Source organism: Nansenia antarctica (genome assembly GCF_963989245.1).
Source record: "Nansenia antarctica genome assembly, chromosome: 19".
Taxonomy (NCBI): domain Eukaryota; kingdom Metazoa; phylum Chordata; class Actinopteri; order Argentiniformes; family Microstomatidae; genus Nansenia; species Nansenia antarctica.
The window spans coordinates 14,093,627-14,113,860 of NC_137692.1; the positions used below are offsets into that span (position 1 = coordinate 14,093,627).

Genomic DNA, 20,234 nt, shown 5'->3' on the forward strand with positions numbered 1-20,234 from the left:
TTCCCAATATGTGGTCTGTTTATCAAAATAAAGCCTGTTTGAAAATGTGTCGAGACGTTTTCGGAGTGCCCTGCCTGCGTCCACTACAGCCGCGCGCTGTGACCAACTGCAATAAGAGGAACTATTTTATTTGAGGGGAACTATTTAAGATGATTAATTACGAATAAAAACTATTTGAATTTGAGTGTGCTTTTCTAATTAATATTGACAGTGTTGGTAACCGTTTTATAAAAGCAATAGCTCACTTCAGGCCAGTGGTATATCCTCCGCTTCGCGTCGGGCCGAACAACGCCCCTGCTGTGATATAATAAGCATATACCACGGCCTGTCGTGAGCTATTGCTTAATTGAGTTAGAGAGTCTCTCCCTCTCTAAAACAAAACAAACATTGAGAGAGAGGGAAATTCAAGCACTTTCAAGGACCCATGTCTATTTTCCGAAACTTTTTTTTCTCAAATTCACAAACTTTCAAGGACTTCAAGGACCCGTGGGAACCCTGCATTTTGATCATGATGATATTTTGATGATATCACATTATTTTCGAGGGCTTTAATGCTTTAATGATCAGAATGAGAGATGAATACTTATGGGGCTTTTTAATATTATTATTTGTATTATTATCATTGTTTTTAAGAATTTTCTTTGGTTAAAAATGGAGCTCCTGAGATCAGAATGTTCAGAAAACATGCATTATGACGTCATAATCATAACAGTCTAGAGGACGTCATACTGAAACAGACGTCACAATCAAATGTCTGCTCCAGAAGCCACGCGAAAGTGTATCAGGCCAGTTTAACTTCGATATGAGAAGGACCAACACGCGTGACACAAGCACGGTAAGCCTGTGTTAGCTACTTGTCAAAGTCTATGGGCTTGTGATACGAGTGATATTATTAATGTCTAGCTAGCCTGCCCTGTACTCACTGTGATATTAATGTGGAACATAGAAAGGAAGTGGGATGACCTTACTTTGCCTTTGTAGAATCCAATTGATAAATCTTCAAGCCTTAAGTTCAAGCCCTCAAACATGTGTATGAAGCATATGCATTTCTGTAACTGATGTGGCTATTGGAACTTGTATTCCACTCAGATGGGCAACGTCAGTCACTTTTGAAGTTCAAACAGCCTCACAGTCATCCATGAACTCATAGGGGACAAGTAATTCTATAATAATAATAATATATAAATATAAAATACGTAATTTCACATTCTCTTTCCTTGTTCAGAAATGCCAAATAAAAAGAAGAAGAGTCAGGGAGGTCAGGGAGTTTTTAATTTTGACGTAGCTTGGAGGTTGGAAAATGAGTCGGACGATGAGGAGATCACCTTAACCAAAGCCATGAATGCCGCCCCCATCATGGCCGCCCCCAGGGACAACAACAAGGCCCAGACAGCAGCCAGCCTGGAGGACCAACCCAGTGGTGTGTGTGTGTGTGTGTGTGTTTGTGTGCGCTGAGTAGAGATCAACGTGGGTCTTGTGCGTAAATTACCAGAGAGTCTTGAATTACAGATTTGCACATAAAAAATGTGCCTTGACAAGTAAAAGTCTATGGGCTTGACGGCCTGACTGTATTCATAGGATTGTTGTAACTGTATAGGTTACATGATTAACTTTATAGGTTACAGGATTAACTTTATAGGTTACAGGATTAACTTTATAGGTTACATGATTGATTAATATGTTACATGATTGACAATTAAAAGAGATTGATTAATATATATTACATAACATAAAGAAGTACATTTCTGTTGTATTGGCTAAGAATAGGTAGAACTGCAGGTCCCAGGAGGCCTTGCGGCAAGACGTCATGGAAGTTGACAGTTTAGTTTGTTGGTTTTGAGAAATGCAAATTGTAACGTCCAGAATTTAAGTGAATATCCAATAGCTCTTTTATTGTTTGAAAGTGATCAAAAGTGTAGGCCAACAGATTTTTTATATAAAGAAGCTTTCGCTTTACAACCCGACGTCCTAGCCATCATTTTTTAAGGTAGAAATACTACAAGGATATGGCTTTTTGCCACGTTGCACCTGTTGTCATGACAACTGATGCTTCAATCATAATGTCGCGCAATATCAACAGTCAGTCACTTTTGAAGTTCAAACAGCCTCACAGTCATCCATGAACTCATAGGGGACAAGTAATTATATTATAATAATATATACATCTAAAATACGTAATTTCACATTCTCTTCCTTGTTTTTCATATTGTAGCCATGAGCAGGAGGACTGGGAGGAAGCATGAGGATAGAGGGGACAGACCTGTAACTGTAAGTGTAACCATCACCATTAGCACACGTCCCTGCAGTTATATCAGTTTTGTGTAACCATGTAGCCATGAATGATGCCACACCTCCTCTGTTCTGCTCCTGCAGCAGGTCTGCTCGGGTGACGAGGCCACCAATGCCTCTGTGGCCACGGTTGCCCCCATCATGGCTGCCCCCGAGGACAACCAGGTCCAGGGAGCAGCCCCCCTCCTAGAGGTCCAGGTAGAACCCGAGGCCACCTCTGAGGAATGGCCGTGGCTATCTCCGGGGACGGCCGTGGCTGCCTCCGGGGACGACCAACCCAAGGCTTCATATGCCAATGTGGTCAAGGTAAGCATCCCGCAAAGTCCAACTCCACCTTCTGCTACGACCTGGCTAAACGACTTGATCTCATTTTTGTCACTAGAAAAGGTGAAATATTCATTAAGAGGCTCGATAGCGAATTTCTATAAAAGATGGCAACCTATCATTTCTTATGTAAATACTCTTTCCTCTCTGGATCCCAATTGATTAATTTGTTTATTGTTTGAGTTGAGCACCCAGTGTAGGCTATCTGCTCTTTTGTACTTTTCTCCCTGTTTAATTTCATTTTCTATGTGTTTTTTAATTTATTATAATTATTTAATTTACTTAAATGATACATTACGTTTTTGTGCTTGTCTTTTATTTATTTATTTATTTTATTTTTTCAATTTGTTTTGTCTCTCACTTGAGAGTTTGGGCTGGGTGGGTGTTTAGGGCTAAAAAAAAAAGTTATCTGTTCAAACACCAAATGGGGGATAAAGAAAATAAAACTCTCATTTAGTTTTTATTAAGTCAAGTGTATAATTTGCATTTGTATATTCTTGAATATACCATGAATGATGCCACACCTCCTCTGTTCTGCTCCTGCAGCAGGTCTGCACGGGTGACGAGGCCACCAATGCCTCTGTGGCCACGGTTTCCCCCATCATGTCCGCCCCCGAGGACAACCAGGTCCAGGGAGCAGCCCCCCTCCTAGAGGTCCAAGCTGAACCCGAGGCCACCTCTGCCTCTATGGCCATGGCTGCCCCCGCGGACAACCAGCCCAAGGCTTCATATGCCAATGTGGCCCAGGTAGGCATCCCGCAGGTAGAGGCACTCCAGAGAGAAGCCAGCCAGGCCAAGAGAGCGGTAGTAGCCCAGGCCCAGAGAGCTGCCCACACAGCAGCCCAGAAAGCAGCCCGTACCCAGAGAGAGGCCCAGAGTCCCACAGCAGTCAACTGGGCCCAGGGTAAAGCCGAGAGAGCAGCCCGACAGGCCCAGAGAGCAGACAAGATACTGGCCCAGGCCAAGACAGCAGCCCAGGCCCTGACAGCAGCCCCACAGGACCAGAGAGCAGCCCAGGACCTGAGAGAAGCCCAGGACCAGATAGTAGTCCAGGCCCTGAGAGCAGCCCAGACAGCAGACGAGAGAGCAGCCCGTACCCGGAGAGAAGCCCAGAGTCCCACAGCAGACCCATGGGCCCAGAGGGAAGCCAAGAAAGCAGCCCGATGGGCCGAGAAAACAGCCCAGGACCTGAGAGCAGCCCGACAGGCCCAGAGAGCAGCCGAGAGACTGGCCCAGGCCCAGACAGCAGCCCCACAGGGAGCAGCCACACAGGGAGCAGCCCCACAGGTCCAGAGAGCAGCCCCCATCATGGCCGCCCCCGAGGACAACCAGGTCCAGGGAGCAGCCCCCCTCCTAGAGGTCCAGGCTGAACCCGAGGCCACCTCTGCCTCTATGGCCATGGCTGCCCCCGCGGACAACCAGCCCAAGGCTTCATATGCCAATGTGTCCCAGGTAGGCATCCCGCAGGTAGAGGCACTCCAGAGAGAAGCCAGCCAGGCCAAGAGAGCGGTAGTAGCCCAGGCCCAGAGAGCTGCCCACACAGCAGCCCAGAAAGCAGCCCGTACCCAGAGAAAGGCCCAGAGTCCCACAGCAGTCAACTGGGCCCAGGGTGAAGCCGAGAGAGCAGCCCGACAGGCCCAGAGAGCAGACAAGATACTGGCCCAGGCCAAGACAGCAGCCCAGGCCCTGAAAGCGGCCCCACAGGACCAGAGAGCAGCCCAGGACCTGAGAGAAGCCCAGGACCAGATAGTAGTCCAGGCCCTGAGAGCAGCCCAGACAGCAGACGAGAGAGCAGCCCGTACCCGGAGAGAAGCCCAGAGTCCCACAGCAGACCCATGGGCCCAGAGGGAAGCCAAGAAAGCAGCCCGATGGGCCGAGAAAACAGCCCAGGACCTGAGAGCAGCCCGACAGGCCCAGAGAGCAGCCGAGAGACTGGCCCAGGCCCAGACAGCAGCCCCACAGGGAGCAGCCACACAGGGAGCAGCCCCACAGGTCCAGAGAGCAGCCCCCCAGGGAGCAGCCCCACAGGTCCAGAGAGTGGCCCCACAGGTCCAGAGAGCAGCCCCCCAGGGAGCAGCCCAGAGCGCAGCCCCACAGTTCCAGAGCGCAGCCCAGGCTTCATATGCTTCTGTGGAGAAGGTAAGACCCACCCCATGTCAGGAGACATGTGCAATGTGCAATATACAGTAGTACAAAGGTAGTAATGTACATCAGTAGTGCAAAGGTTATAGAGTGATCACATTAACCAGGGATGAGCAGCCATTATTAAGTATTGTCATTGTCATCATAGTGTAGGCATTTTCCATTGTCATATCTATAGTATCCTAAGGTGGGGGGGGGGGGTACTGAGAGTCATAGTCAAGTGTGTGTGTGTGTGTGTGTGTGTGTGTGTGTGTGTGTGTGTGTGCGAGGGGGGGGCAATAGTTCAGTGGGGTATGTGGAGGGGGGGATTGTTTATCAGAGTGATAGCTCTGTTATCTCCATCGGGGAGTTTCAAAGGACTAACCCTAACCCACTCACCCTATTTAGGATTGCTAAAAATAGACAATACACAAAGATGAGGGAAGACAACTGACTGGTTTTATTCTCAGAAAAGACAAGGGACCCCTCTTGCCAAATACATTTGAGATTGCACCTTAAGTGTGTTCACTGTATGTCCACAGGAGTGTAAAGTGGCCCAGGCTGCCCTGCTGTTGGAGGCAAACCAAAGAAAGGCGGAGCAAGAGCTCTACATGGCAGAGAAGGCCCGAGTGGCAGAAGAAAGAAAGGAAAAACAAGGGGTCTGGAAGAGGGAGATGGAGGAAGTCCAGGCCAGGTACATGGCAGAGAAGGCCCGAGTGGCAGAAGGAAAGGGAGAGCGAAAGATCTTGAAGAGGGAGGTGGAGAAGAGAGAGAAAGAGGTGGAGAAGAGAGAGAAAGAGGTGGAGCAAGCTCAGGACAGGCAAATGAAAGAGATGGCCAGAGTGGAAAAAGCTAGAAAGGTAGAGCAAGAGGTCTGGAAGACAGAGAAGGAGAAGATAAAGAAAGAAGGGGAGGAGAAGGAGAAGCAACACAGCGATGCAGAGAAGAGGCTGAAGGAAGAGAGACAGAGGGTAGATAAGGACAGAGAAGAGCTGGACAGGAAGAAGAAAATAGTTCAGCTGGTAGGCTTAGGGTTAACACTAGGCTGGGGCTTAACACTAATCCTAAATGTTGCATGTTTCATTTAGATAATTTTTGCATTTTAGATAACTGTCAGAGCAAATCAATAAATGTCCTGAAATGTCTAAAAAAGTGTTTTCACTTTGTCATTCTGGGGTATTATGTGTGGATTGATGGCAAATTATGACTTTGCTTGTTCTGTAGACATGGGTCTACGGACATCAACTAAACTTGTTTCTCTAAAAGCTTGTTTGCTTTGAGAGAACCATAAACAGCAGAGGAACTATTAGCTCTTACAGGAGATACGAGAATGATAGTGATTTGGGATATTAAGATACACAGTGTCTAAACTAGCAAGATAAACACCTTATATTAAGATACCCAGGTTACACAGTGTCTAAACTAGCAAGATAAACACCTTATATTAAGATACCCAGGTTACACGGTGTCTAAACTAGCAAGATAAACACCTTATATTAAGATACCCAGGTTACACGGTGTCTAAACTAGCAAGATAAACACCTTATATTAAGATACACAGGTTACACAGTGTCTAAACTAGCAAGATAAACACCTTATACTGATCCACGGGCTGAACCAGTGCTGCACACAAGAGCCCTCGGCATGACGAGTCTCATCATGATTATCTACAATCATTCACCTGTAGGCGTACTCAATTTACAGTAAGTTGTCAGTGAGGTCACCTTGTTGCGTCCTTCTGAAAGGTAACAAGTTCTACAGCAATAACTGTAAGCAGTTGATGTACTGTAAATATACCATTATGGTATTACCATAAAGCCCAATTCTAGCAGAATAAGAAATATTGTATATCTACTTTAAGTAAAATAATAAAGTGCCTCCAGTTAGCTCTTTAGCTGGCATGTGTGCAGCAGACTAGCTCATCTAATCACCTCTGAGCTAGTTAGCTTGCTAGTTCTTTGACACTATTATGAATGAATGAATGAATGAATGAATGAATGAATGAATGAATGAATGAATGAATGAATGAATGGTCTTTATTGTCATTGATATAGTACAGGTACCAAACAACGTAATTTGGGAGGGGGGGGCTCCCCTGGTGCTAGGAAAAAAAGAAAAAAAAACAAGAAGGGAAAAGAGCTGGTTTACATAAATAAAGGCTATGTACACTATCCACTATACAAATAAAACACTGTGCTGTACTCTATGCTATGCTATACCTATTCTAACATTTCCTATCTCTGAACCTTATGTACCCGAGGTTTGTCATATGTGACAACTGCCAATGAAAAGGGCTACCTGTAGGCAAAATCATTTTTCTGTTTTTTACATGTGCTTAAACTACAGATTGTAAGCTTTCAAATGATGCATCATACATTGAAATCGGAAACAAATTGAAGACGACATGAGTATTTGAAAGTTGCTACACCTGAAATAAAATGAAAATCTGAGTTTTAGGTCAGAAAAACTTTCAAGACGAATTTCACGTCTTTCTCATTTCCAAGAGGTGTCTGTTTACATCAAATTGTGACACATATTGCACATAGTGTTATTGCACATTCATTTAAAGTGTCGCAGTTTGCAGGTTTGAAATGTTCACAGTTGTGTTTCAGTATTGCACTTGATTTCAATCTAGTAGCTGCCATCAAATTGTCTAGATTGTCCAGGGCCTAGAACCTAGGTGGAACCTAGGTGGATAAACCAAAAGGCATATCATATCAAAACATAATCTAGGGATGTAAAGGAATAAAAAAAATCACATCTAGAATTTGCCCACCCAGATGGTAATGAAAAATGGTTTGGCCCAAGGACGATATCGACTTTGTCGCTTTTACCACGTCACGCGCGGTTTGATTGATTGATTGAAAACTTTATTAGAAGATTTGCAGAAGTAGGTACATGAAAGTACATATTACATACAAGGTCAACTAACAGGATAAAAACCCAAGAAAGCCACTGGCTTATTTCAATTGGGGTCCGGTATCAACCAATGAAAATGCGTGGGGCATCAACCAATGAAAATGCCAAACACGCCCCCATATTTGCATACAGATCTGATAATCGGGGAAAGAATGAAAGAATGAATGTGGAAAACAATGTGGAAAAGAAAGAATGAATGTGGAAAACAAAGAATGAATGTGGAAAACTGAATGTGGAAAAGAAAGAATGAAAGTGGAAAAGAATGAATGTGGAAAATAATAAATAAATATAGAAATGTATTTCGTTATACTGTGTGTATTCATTCATTTATTTGTTCATACATTAATTTATGTGTCTATATATTTATTGTTAATTTTGACAGACTGGGTCCTCCATAATTTTAAAGGCATGGACTGTCATTAGGTTCATTGTAATCACATGTGTCAGTTAGCCACCATCTACCCTCACCCAATACAAACACACCAATTAACTGTGATTTGAAAAGTATGGTGAAGGATTATGAATGAATGGTCTTTATTGTCATTGCTACAGTACACGTACCAAACAACGAAATTTAGGAGGGGTGGCTCCCCTGGTGTTAGGATTTTTTAATTTTATTTTTTAAAAGAAATCACAAGAAGGGAAGGAGCTGGTTTACATAAATAAAGGCTATGTACACTATCCACTGTACTATACTGTACAGATAGACGACTAGGGTTGTCATATTGCACAATAGTGTTATTGCACATTTATTTAAAGTGTCGCAGTTTGCAGGCTTGAAATGTACATATTTGTGCCTCAGCACTACACCTGATTTTTTTCAGTCCAGCAGCTGCCATCAATCCGTCCAGACTGTCCAGGGCCCAGAACCTAGGTCTTTGCTGTGTTCAGGGCCTGGACGGCCCTGTGGTAGAAGCTGTTCTTCAGTCTGTTTGTCCTTGCAGCCAAGGTCCTGAACCGCCTTTTCGAGGGCAGCCGGGTAAAGTGTTCGTACCCAGGGTGGGTTGGGTCCCTGGAGATCTTGGAGGCCTTCCTGAGACAGCGTGTGTTGTACAGCTCTTCCAGAGAGGGGAGGGGGGCGCCGGTGATCTTCTGTGCTGTTCTCACGACTCTCTGTAGCGCATTTCTCTCCGCGGTAGTGCAGCTGGAGAACCAGTTGCAGATGCCGTAGGTGAGGATGCTCTCCACTGCGCCGCGGTAGAAGGTCACCAGTATCTCCTGCTTGCTGTGTTCCTTCCTGAGGACTCTCAGGATGTATAGCCGCTGTTGTGCCTTCTTGATGGTGTCTTTTGTGTTGTCCTTCCAGGTCAGGTCATCCCGCATGTGCATCCCCAGGAATCGGAGGGTTGAGACTCTCTCCACGCTCTCTCCGTCGATGAGCAGGGGCTGGATCTCAGACTTTTTCCTCCTGAAGTCTACGATGATTTCCTGGGTCTTTGACTTGTTCAGCAGCAGGTTGTTAACCTTGCACAGCTTGCTCAGTTGCTCTACCTCATCCCTGTACGCCGCCTCGTCCCCCCCCGAGATGCATCCCACCACGGTGGTGTCGTCTGCAAACTTTACGATGGAGTTGCTGGGGTGGACGGGGGTGAAGTCGTAGGTGTAGAGGTTGTAGAGGATGGGGCTTAGCACGCAGCCCTGGGGGGACCCAGTGCTGAGTCTGAGGGCTGTGGAGGTGTGGGGGCCCACCCGCACCCTCTGGGGGCGGTCGGTCAGGAAGCCCTTGATCCATGCACATATAGAGTGTGGTAGACCCAGGTCTAGTAGTTTGGTCACTAGCCTGTCTGGAAGGATGGTGTTGAAGGCGGAGCTGAAGTCCACAAAGAGCAGTCTCGCGTAGCTGTTTCCCCTCTCCAGGTGGGATAGAGTGGCGTGGAGAGTCGTCGCGATGGCGTCCTCTGTGGACCTGTGGGCTCTGTAGGCGAACTGGTATGGATCCAGGTTGGGCGGGAGGCGTGTGAGTATGTGGGCCCGGACTAGTTTCTCGAAGCACTTCATGATGATTGGTGTGAGTGCCACCGGACGGTAGTCGTTTAGGCAGCTCAACGTGCTTTTCTTCGGGACTGGGATGATAGTTGAGGTTTTCAGGCAGGGATGTTGGTGAAAACCCCGGCCAGCTGGTCGGCGCAGTCCCTCAGCACCCGTCCCAGGACGCCATCCGGCCCCGAGGCTTTCCTGGGGTCCACCGCCTTCAGCACGCGTCTCACTTCATGCTCTGTGAGGGTGAGGCTGCTGAGAGCTGGAGAGAGTGGTGTTTGTGTTGTGGTTGCCTCCGTTCGCCCCTCGTCGAACCGGGCGTAGAAGGTGTTCAGCTTTCCCGCCAGCAGGGGGTCGTCCTCTGCGGCTGTGAGCCTGTTGGCTCTGAAGTTTGTCATGTGCTGAACCCCCTGCCACATCCGCCTGGAGTTGTTGCTCAGGAAGCATTCCTCAATCTTCTCTCTGTGGTCTGCCTTGGCCGCTTTGATTCCGCGCTTTAGGTTAGCCCTGGTGGTGCTGTACAGCGGTGTGCTCTTCCCTGCGAAGAAGGCGTTGTCCCTCTCGTTGATCAGTTTTTGGACCTTCCCAGTCATCCATGGCTTCGTGTTGGGGTAGACCCGGACCCGTTTGTCCACGGTGACTGAGTTGGTGCAGTTCACTATGTGGTTCAGAACCGACGACGTGTACTGTTCCAGGTCCTCATGCTCATATTCCTGCCATGGGGTGTCATTTAGGCAGATCTGCAGTGGAGCGGACCCTTCTGGCCAGGTTCTGACAGTCTTAGTGGTGATGGGAGCACTTTTCCCCATGGTAGTGTATGCTGGGATCAGGAGGATTGACACATGGTCAGACATGCCTAGATGAGCTAGCGGACTAGCCTTGTAAGCACGTTTGATGTTGGTGTATACCTTGTCCAGTGTTTTTTCTCCTCTTGTTGCACATTTCACATGCTGATAGAACTTGGGTAGTACTGCCTTCAGGTCGACATGATTGAAATCTCCTGCTATAATGTGAATTGCCTGTGGATCTGTGCTTTGTTGACCACTGATGACGTCATATAGCCGCGCCAATGCTAGGCTACCATCCGCGCTAGGCGCAATGTAAACAGATGTTATGTACACCGCGTTGAATTCCCTCGGGATTATCGACGAAGGGTTTGGTTATGAAACACAAAGCTCGTGATCTTTAGTTTAAGACTTGGATGAATATGTTAACAGTAAAATGTGCCAGTGGAGAGTAACGTCTTCATCCCCCGTCATGGATCTAATGATAGACAAAAAGCTGTCACACCTATCTCCAGGGACCACCAATCAGACAGCTCGATTATCTTCCTTCTGATCCGGATTAAGTTTTTACATATTAGGCCCAGGAGTGAGGAACACAGGATGTTCAGAAAGATCATATTCTTGCAGTGGAGTGGTCTAAATTCAATCACTTATCGCTAAAACCTTCAGCTAAAAGTCGTTTTAATTATAACTATCGATGAAGTTATAAAGGGATTCATTGTTTTTCATTTAGGATTCATCTAATTGAAGTATACATGTAACAAACTCTCTGGCCAACCAAACCACAATCAATGCCAAGTAGAAAATAAGACCTCAAGGACCAGTATTTGAACCATGCCATAGGCTTCTGTCCTAGGACATTTAATAGACAATAACTCATAGGGAAAAAAACTGGGCAGAGTAGTTAGGTAAACAAAACTATTTCTGTAGTTAATCATTCATACAAACTGCTTAACGTGGAGTATGAGAGCAGCACTAATTCTCACATTTCTGTATGTTCCATTACCAGTGAGATATCCAAAAGGGTTTCTCCTTCAATACTAACCTCATCTTAATCCTAAATTGTATATAAAAATGCTACAGTGAGACAGTTAATGAACACAGTAAGTCAATTTAAGAGTTCAGGAAAGGGCTCCTTGCATTATAAACATAAGAAATAAAGTCAGGAGACAAGACGCAGAACATTGAACAACAGGTCTCCTAGAACTTCTGGAACTGCTTCTTGGCTCCAGCAGCCTTTGTGACCTTGAGAACATTGAATCTCACAGTCTTGCTGAGTGGTCGGAGCTCTCCAACAGTTACAATGTCTCCAACCGAGACGTCTCTGTAGAAGAGATGAGAAAGAGATTAGACAAAGACATTGGAATGACAGACACTGCTTTTCAGAAGATAAGATATGATTACTTCAAGATATTCAAGGCAAGTTGTGGGCTAAGTTGCATCAGTATTGCCCTAAGGCATTGTCGTCATAACCACAAGGCTTGGAAGACCGTCGTGAGAAAATCATCATTTGCAGCCCAACTACCAATTGAAACAGGTAACCCAGACCATCCTTCCTAAGCTCTAGCCAACCTCACCCACTGTTGGGCGATTTAATTCAGAGGATCAAAATTCAAACCAGGGATATATCAGTATTGAAATAATTTACTATTTAGGTTCTCCTTGATCTACGGGGATGGGTTGATGTTGATGGTGGTGTTGACTGGCTCTGAGGGGACAGTGATTGAGGCAGATTCACTTCTGAAATGAAGAGAAGCACATTTTTCCTTAATAACGTTTAGTGATACCACGTGGCATAAGTAATTCAACTAACAGGGAGACATGATAGAGATTATAGAACGGTTTTACCTGGAATCTCATGTGGCCAAAAGTCCTCACAAGCAGGGCATCGTGGATCAGTCCTTCGTTTGAAATATCTGGCAACACACGGGGTGTGAATTTTGATGCCACATGTAGGGCTCTCACACATTTGGCCCTGAGGGAAAAAGACCAAATCATCACAATGAAGAACGGAGCCAAATTATTTGCCAATCAAGTTAATTCCATTGAACATTATTAAGTTTCACATTTGTATTTGGCTTTGGGGAATTGATGAAGATACATTCTAAAGTGAAAACATGTTGTCAATTAAATACCTGACCTGACCCCTATCTATCTACCCTCCCTCCACCCCCACCCAGAGAGCTTTGGACTGTGTGGATATGAACACTTGAACACTTGATCTCTGCACTTTATATTTATACTAATTATGACTCTTGCACTATGATGTTGGTTTGCACTGTCTTGTCCTGTCTTGCACCTGTCCTGCTGTAAACCGTGCTCCACTGTCCCAAACCAAATTCCTAACATGTTTACATGTCATGGCAATAAAGTCTTCTGATTCAGAAAAAAAAAAAGAAAAACAATATTGTGCTCAATTACCAAACACACACACATAGGCCTATATATATAATATATATATATATATATATATATATATATATATATATATATATATAGACTATATATGCCTGTATATCCTCTTTAACGAGTATCTGGCAGACCTTGGAGATTACAACATACAAATAATAAATGTTATATATATATACAGCACTTTACTAGAGAAAACAAAACACACATCATTAGAAGATGGAGGAACAAAGGAACTGGAAGAAAAACATACAGTATGGAGAGCAGAGTGTTAAGTGTGGATAGTAGACATGGTAATCAGCAATGAATCATTGCAATGACACCTTTTTACTTGTGACTTTACCTGCAAGGCAACAGTGTGACAAATATGGCAGACCTTGACCTGGTCCGGGTACCTCGATCGAATGTATGGCTCCATCTCCATTATACAGCGAGTGGAGAGGGAGTATTCCCCATGTTTCTGAAGAAAATATAATGTTATAATAGATTTAATAACGAGTCCTACGTAACACAAGAACTCCTCTGAGGACTTCCAGAGTTAAGGGAAAAAATGTGCAGTAGCTCTATAGATACATTTTCAGACAGTACCTCGTTTAGCCATTTATCCTGAACAAGCCTGTTCAATACATGTTCCGTTTCCTTTTTCTTTAGTTTCCTTGTCACAAGGCTGTCAGCACAATTCAGAATTTCTGTGGACGAGGCGGTTCCATTATCGGACTCGACAATCATGTCCATCTGAAAACATAGTACTACGACATTAAGTATTATTAATTGTAAAGTCTCTTGTCAATGAGGTCCATATGTCATTGAGCAAATATTGGTAGCTATGAATAGATATCCACTAACTGTTTTCCTGAATAATTCCAACTCGTTGTCTGCATAATCTGATGCCATTCTTGTCACCTCAGTCTGAGCCAAGTTCACCTAGACAGGAGAAGATAATAATACGTAAGGTTGATGATTCCATGAACTAATGACAATATCAAGACTACTGATCCATGTATAAATCACCTGTTTTTATACTGTCAAATGTTATTGCATCAACCCTCAGATAGTGTCACTAACCAAGGCATAGTACTGAAGACCATCCTCCTCTGACATGCCTTTTCTGATCTGCATGAACATGGGCTGCAGCTGAGCATTGATGACATCAATGAATTCATCCAGTTTATCCGGAGCATAGTGCGCTGAAGGAAAACAGGGCAAATCAATGTTTGATGTTAGGGACTAGTGTCTCCCACCAAATACTGTTTGATTTGACTTCATTCATTCATTGAGTAGTAATGTTTAGCAAGCGGCAAAGAACTATCGTACAGCACTTGAGGCAAAAATAACCCTCAAAATGTGCTATCCTCACCATTGTGTGTCTCACAACAATGCCGATGGACAACCATTGCTCGAGAGCCATCAATGATCCCATTGCCCATCATGGTTTGCAAGAATCTCCTGTGACTGTCTCCCATCGGTGGAGCCATAATGGACTAGTATTGAAGATGGACTGTGAAAGTGAATCGTTGAAACACATATTTGGTTAATATGTAATGCTGTTTATTATGGTCATACGATTAGCCACACATTTGACACATCGTGAGCTTAGAATGATAAGGTTCTATCTCCGTTTAGAATGATAAGGTTCTATCTCCGTTTAGAATGATAAGGTTCTATCTCCGTTTAGAATGATAAGGTTCTATCTCCGTTTAGAATGATAAGGTTCTATCTCCGTTTAGGGTAGTTCAGAGATATTGAGCGTCAACGTTTTGACATTCCATTATGTTCTGTGAGATGGAACCTTTGTATTTTATTAATTACTAACTCAAAAATGTCAACATTTTAAAAAATAACACCACACAGGCATTAATAAACACCTAATGGATCAGATTATGTAAAATAAAACTCAATTTTGACAAAAATGGAGATTGAACCTTATAATTCTAACGTCACGACATGTTATATCTGAATGAGCTGAATTTAGCGACGTCGCGACACATGAAATGACACGTTGTGGCCTTATGATAACTTTGCTACGTTAGGTGGTGTAATGTAACGTACAGTACTCGTGTTAACCCCGTTATTGTGTTCTGACGGATGAAAACGATGAAACAAAGCATATTGACTCAATAGTTTCATGATAAGTTCAATACTTACTCTTTGTTTGTTTGTTAACCCTTCCCGCCTTCCTCTTCTTCTTCTTCCTCTACGTTTTATTACGAGTGCCAGACACGTTGGGCAGTCCGATGGCGCCCCCAAGTGGAACGAATTGGATGAGCAACTTAGGTCGACCTCCCTAAAAACAAACGTCAAGGTTCGGGTTTGTTTCACCTGGTTTGACTGTGCGACAGGTGTTGGTGTCAGTGTCTGTGGCAGGCCTGGCAGATGACTGGCTAAAGTAGACGCCTGTCATTGTGAGAGACTGTGTAATAATGTCTGAATCAATATATTCTATTTGAAGAAAATGTCATCGCTGAAATATAAATCCACCATATTTAAATATATGTATACAAATAACTAAAACAATTAAACAGGAGAAATGGAATTGAATCTCCACAAAGATGCAGAAGAAAACAGGCTATTATTAATGACAGAGCGGATGGATACATGTGTGAAGGGACGTGTCAATGCAAGTGCAGTGTCCTGGTGAACATGGGAGGGTGGTCTGCAACAGCAATTTAGTCCCCACAGGCTGGGCAAAGAAACACATTTAAGAGGCTTTACAAAATGTGAAATCCTTGAATGCATCAGCTATTGCCTTAAGGCAGTATCAGCATAGAAAGATCTGAAGACCATCGTGATAAACATCATATGCAGTTCACAAACTTCAGTACAGCGCTTCCAGTTCCAGCCGGGGATCGAACTCACGACCTTCCGCTTCCCAACCGGCAACGCAAGCCACTGCACCAAGTGTTAACTCATTCGAGGTGAAGTTAAGTCCTACATACACAGGGTTGCCATATGGGGTGGGTTACGGAAGTGTCTGGTCAGGACTGATGGGACAAATGACAAAACCGGACATTGTAGGAGTTAACTACTACCAGAAGGTGGCAGTAATGCAACATCAAGGAGGCAACGCTGCCGTTCAAACCAGAAGAAGAAGAAGAAGAAGAAGAAGAAGAAGAAGAGTGACGCGGATGTAGGATATGTCACATGGAGATGTGTATTTGAGGGTCACGTCAAAGAGGTTTTAAACCTACAATTTCCCAAGTAAATAGCATTTATAGTCACGCTCTTCTCGAAAACCAATACCATTTTCGAATAACTGGAGTTGGAACGCATTTATTTGTCTCATTACGCCAGGTAAGCAGACATTCAAGGACTCATCAATCAGATTAAACCAATATTTAAACCAGATTAAACCAATTTGTATAAACCAAACAGCTGAATACATCCTCTTTAACCAACTACTTTTATTTCCATAAATGACAGCCAGCTATCTAATTATGACAGATCAAATGTAAATGGTTTTACTAGCCAGGGAAACGAGCTCATATGACAAATGTTACTCTAATAGCACAATAACAGGATGGTGAATCCTCCTTGCATTCGGCACAATTCAGTCCATCGCAGATGAACATCGCGTTTTGTCCTGGGAGGCCAATGCAAATCTACATGACTGTGCATTACAGTGAAACCATGTTGCATTTAACATACAGATACTAGATATATTACGGTAGCGGAGATGATTTGGAGTCATGCTCTCTTTAGGAATGGGTCTGTTTTAGTTTTGCTTAGGTCTTAGTTGTTTTGTAGTCCATTTGCCCTATCTCGACATGAAATCACAACATTTTAGGGCACAAATCCAAGATGACCAATTTTTAGCCATAACTTTGTCATGTTTGGGTCTTTTTACTTGGTTGTGGTGTCTAACCCTATGTTTTGGGGGTCAATCAAACCTAAATATTTATTGGTAAATTATAGAAAAAACAGCTGGACAGCAGGTTCAATTTGACATAATGCAAATTAAGGTGAAGAAATAGGTACATTTGGTCAAAAACTCAACATCTGAAGGGAAAACTGCAGTCGTCTTGGATTTGTCAATTTTTTTGTCCATTCTTTTCCCACCAAAAACCAGCCCAAAACTTTGATTATCAGTAAACGATTAACCATACACCTGCAAGCAGGCCACACCAAGTGTTATGTTCGTCCTTCCACTGGACAACAAACTGGGCGTAGGCTTTGAAAGCCTTCTTTATTACCAAGATGCAGTGGCATTAAACAACCATAGTAAGCCGTTTCGGCTCTACTCAACATGTCATGTAGACTACTGCGCATTTGTAACCCGCAATGTAGGCTATACTGGGAATTTGGGAAATTCTGTCAGTTACATTGTTGCCCTTTAGCAGACACCTTTATCCTAAGCGACTTGCAACAAATACATTAGGGCCGGTTTCACAGACAAGGCTTAAGCCTAGTCCTGGACTAAATCACACTTTCAATGTAAAATCTCCATTGAAGATGCTTTTTAGTCCAGGATTAGGCTTAAGCCTTGTCTGTGAAACTGGCCCTAAGTGAATCATCTATCCAACAGTCATCGTATGTTGCCTGGCTATGGCCGCTAAGTTCAGAGACACTTTTCGCTTCTAAATTGGAATCGAATACATAAGTGATCAATTATAATAAACAGAGACTAAAGGAGAATGGAGAACAATAAAGAGTTCTAATTTGTCTTACATCGGTGGCTGAGCTGACATTAAATAATACACGGTACACAAGGCACTTGAAGCCATGTTAAAGTGAAGTCTGAGAGCATCCTGTTGTTCAACAATTCTATCTATGCAGTCTGTCGTCACTAACCAACGGGTAGAGCTTGGACTTTCAATGGACAGCCCCTGTTGTTCATCGTCTAATATAGTCACACTGGCGCTTGGCTGAATGGGCGAACCAGTTGTAGGTTTCCCTGATCATATACTCAAGATGTCTGGTAAGAAGCTGCCTGGCCTGATTTGTAACCATATCTAGCGAGTGGCAAACACAGTGAATAAGCTGTAAACTTGGCTGCTTTCCTTTGAGTAGGGTGAAAACCAAATGATGTTTCACATATTTTGTAACTTTCAGACACCGACATTTTGATACTGCCGAAATGCTGTTTAAACCAGCCCAACCTCCCAAATGCTATTTATCCCCTCCAGTGTGATCAAAAGTAGCACAATTTGGCGGGAATCCGCCCCAATCTGGCAACGCTGTGCTCTTGTTGTGTAGACTATACTAAGGGTGTAAGTCTGTGGCATCCATGCGAGAGGTCCCCAGTCCAACCTGGCCAGTTACAATGCAATGGGGCGGGTCTCTCCGTGTTGGAGTTCAAAAGAGGCTGAATGTGGCGGAGGTAATTTGGAATGACATTCTGGTTATGAGGTAGCCGTGCCTTGCCTGCGACGTCTATGCCTAGATATACGCAAGCGTTCCGTCCTCTTGGTATAACGGTTTAAAGCCTGATCTCTGCAATTGATTATATTTGTTCAAATGTAGTCAAAATGTACTTTCGGTTCAAGCCAATCATCCTCATTTATTTTTCCCATCTGCATTTTTTCAAAAAGCTAATATAGTGTATGATTCAGGCTTAACGTTTCTTGTATAATCTAGATGGGAAAAATTCATGGGGATTTTCAGCTTGAACCAGAAGTAACTTCAACAAACTCAATCAAACTACAGCTCTATTATCCTGATGACTTGTAAGAGCTAGAAAATGTAATCATCATATCCTGAGCTGGACTGCCAACCACTAATGCTGTACTACTGCTTTTGTTTCCTTTTCCCATCTTGTTAGATTCCAGTTGAGAACAGATTGACCATGTTCCTCACTCTGGTTCTGTTGAGGAAAGGCATCCCAGGGAAGCAGTGGATCGGGAAGTACAGACGTCCTCGGGAGATCACGTGGCAGATGAAACGCAACACGCTGGTTCGGTTGGAGCGCGAGGCGGAGAACGAGTACTGGATCAGCAGGCCGTACATGAGCAAGGAGCAGGAGCACGGCCACGCCGCGGAGCGCCGCGCCCAGGCCTGGCTCAAAATCAAAGAGAGCAAATTTGCCAAGTTCCCTGAGCACAAGTACATAGTAGACCACCTCAGCCATCTCAACACAACAAAGACATGGTCCAGTTAGTTAATTAAATGAATGAATTATTGACTTTCTGTTGGCCTTGAACATGTGCGGACTTCTGCTCAACTCATTTGTGTCTATTCCTTCCTTTGCTATGTGAGACCAGAATGGTTGTCTTTATAAAGGAAGCTCTGGTTTGAAGAAGTTGTGTGTTTTACCGTGTGTTCTTTTAACTAGGGATGCAAGTCTCAAACCTTCCCCACAATGTGATATACAGTCACCTCCATATGTGTTTTGACAATTAAAACAATGTTTTTCTTTTTTGGCTCTATTTTCCAATACATTGAGTTTAAGATCAAATGATGATATGAGGCAAAAGTACAGAATGTCAGCTATTATTTGAGGGTTGTCATACATACATGTTTTACCATTTAGAAGTAAAAGCACTTAATGTATGTGTGACAAGTTCTAATGCTTTGGTCCTCATATCGGCAACCAATGAAAATGTTTGGACTTGTTTCAACATTGTTGAGAATCACAACACAAACTCGTTAGTCAAAATACTGCAACGCAATGGATTCGGTGAGTAATCCCCACACTGCTACCTAGTTAACTATAACACTACTTTACATTGTTAGCAGGCTCACAAAGTAAGCTGTGTTAGTTGACTAGTGATGTGTCAATGATTTTCAACAACGTGGGAATGTGTTAACAGTTTTTCGAAAGAAAACTCATAGACCTACTCAGGAGTAATGAATAGTATTACATCATAATATATAGTGCATTTGTGTATTTGTGCAGGGGGAATCACACACCTACACCTTTCAGTGGTAAATTCCCGGTTATACAATCATGTACAGGTGCAACTAAAAAAATTAGAATATCGTGCAAAAGTTCATTTATTTCAGTAATTCAACTTAGTGTTAAACTTAGATATTATATAGACTCATTACATGCAAAGTGAGATATGTAAAGCCTTTATTTGTTATAAATTTGATGATTATGGCTTACAGTTTATGAAAACCCCAAATTAAATATCTCAGAAATGTTTTGTATTACATGAAATCAATAAGAAAAGGATTTTAAATACAGAAATGTCAGCCCTCTGAAAAGTATAATCATGCATATGAACAATGCAATGAGTCTATATCATATCTAAGTTTAACCCTTTAAGTTGAATTACTGAAATGAATGAACTTTTGCACGATATTCTAATTTTTGGAGTTGCACCTGTAAACACCATCTCCCCTCCTTAAGCCCAGTATCACAGCACTGGTGTAAATGGTGGTCATGTGGGATTATTTCTCTCTCTGTTTTTTTTTTATGGACAATGGTTCTCCTTTTGGATATGAACTGCAGATAGCCCAGTTACAATTATT

The 20,234-nt window shown here is 43.4% G+C and overlaps 2 protein-coding genes across 2 annotated transcripts; one reads left to right on the plus strand and one right to left on the minus strand.

Annotated features, from left to right (window-relative positions):
• Nucleotides 1-11,377: 11,377 nt before the first annotated feature.
• LOC308174165 (non-structural maintenance of chromosomes element 1 homolog) lies at nucleotides 11,378-15,720 on the minus strand. The gene is made up of 10 exons (XM_080549235.1): nucleotides 15,639-15,720; nucleotides 14,970-15,108; nucleotides 14,182-14,322; nucleotides 13,890-14,011; nucleotides 13,671-13,748; nucleotides 13,413-13,559; nucleotides 13,168-13,284; nucleotides 12,264-12,390; nucleotides 12,064-12,155; nucleotides 11,378-11,739 (listed from the first exon to the last, which is right to left on the minus strand). Exons 3-9 carry the CDS (start codon nucleotides 14,297-14,299, stop codon nucleotides 12,067-12,069), a joined length of 798 nt encoding a protein of 265 aa, XP_080405361.1. The 5' UTR covers nucleotides 14,300-14,322; nucleotides 14,970-15,108; nucleotides 15,639-15,720; the 3' UTR covers nucleotides 11,378-11,739; nucleotides 12,064-12,066.
• A 232-nt stretch (nucleotides 15,721-15,952) lies between these two features.
• LOC308173795 (large ribosomal subunit protein mL63-like) lies at nucleotides 15,953-19,148 on the plus strand. The gene is made up of 2 exons (XM_080548848.1): nucleotides 15,953-16,115; nucleotides 18,583-19,148. The coding sequence occupies exon 2, from the start codon at nucleotides 18,607-18,609 to the stop codon at nucleotides 18,916-18,918; it is 312 nt and encodes a 103-aa protein (XP_080404974.1). The 5' UTR covers nucleotides 15,953-16,115; nucleotides 18,583-18,606; the 3' UTR covers nucleotides 18,919-19,148.
• The last annotated feature ends 1,086 nt before the right edge of the window (nucleotides 19,149-20,234 follow it).

Excerpts from the sequence above, each read along its gene's own strand:
- LOC308173795 (XM_080548848.1), top strand. The coding sequence starts at position 18,607 with ATGTTCCTCACTCTGGTTCTGTTGAGGAAAGGCATCCCAGGGAAGCAG.
- LOC308174165 (XM_080549235.1), bottom strand. The coding sequence starts at position 14,299 with ATGGCTCCACCGATGGGAGACAGTCACAGGAGATTCTTGCAAACCATG. Across the intron at positions 13,749-13,889 it reads GTCTTCAGTACTATGCCTTG|GTGAACTTGGCTCAGACTGA; the intron begins GTTAGTGACACT and ends TCTCCTGTCTAG. Across the intron at positions 12,391-13,167 it reads GTCACACTGTTGCCTTGCAG|GGCCAAATGTGTGAGAGCCC; the intron begins GTAAAGTCACAA and ends TTTTTCCCTCAG.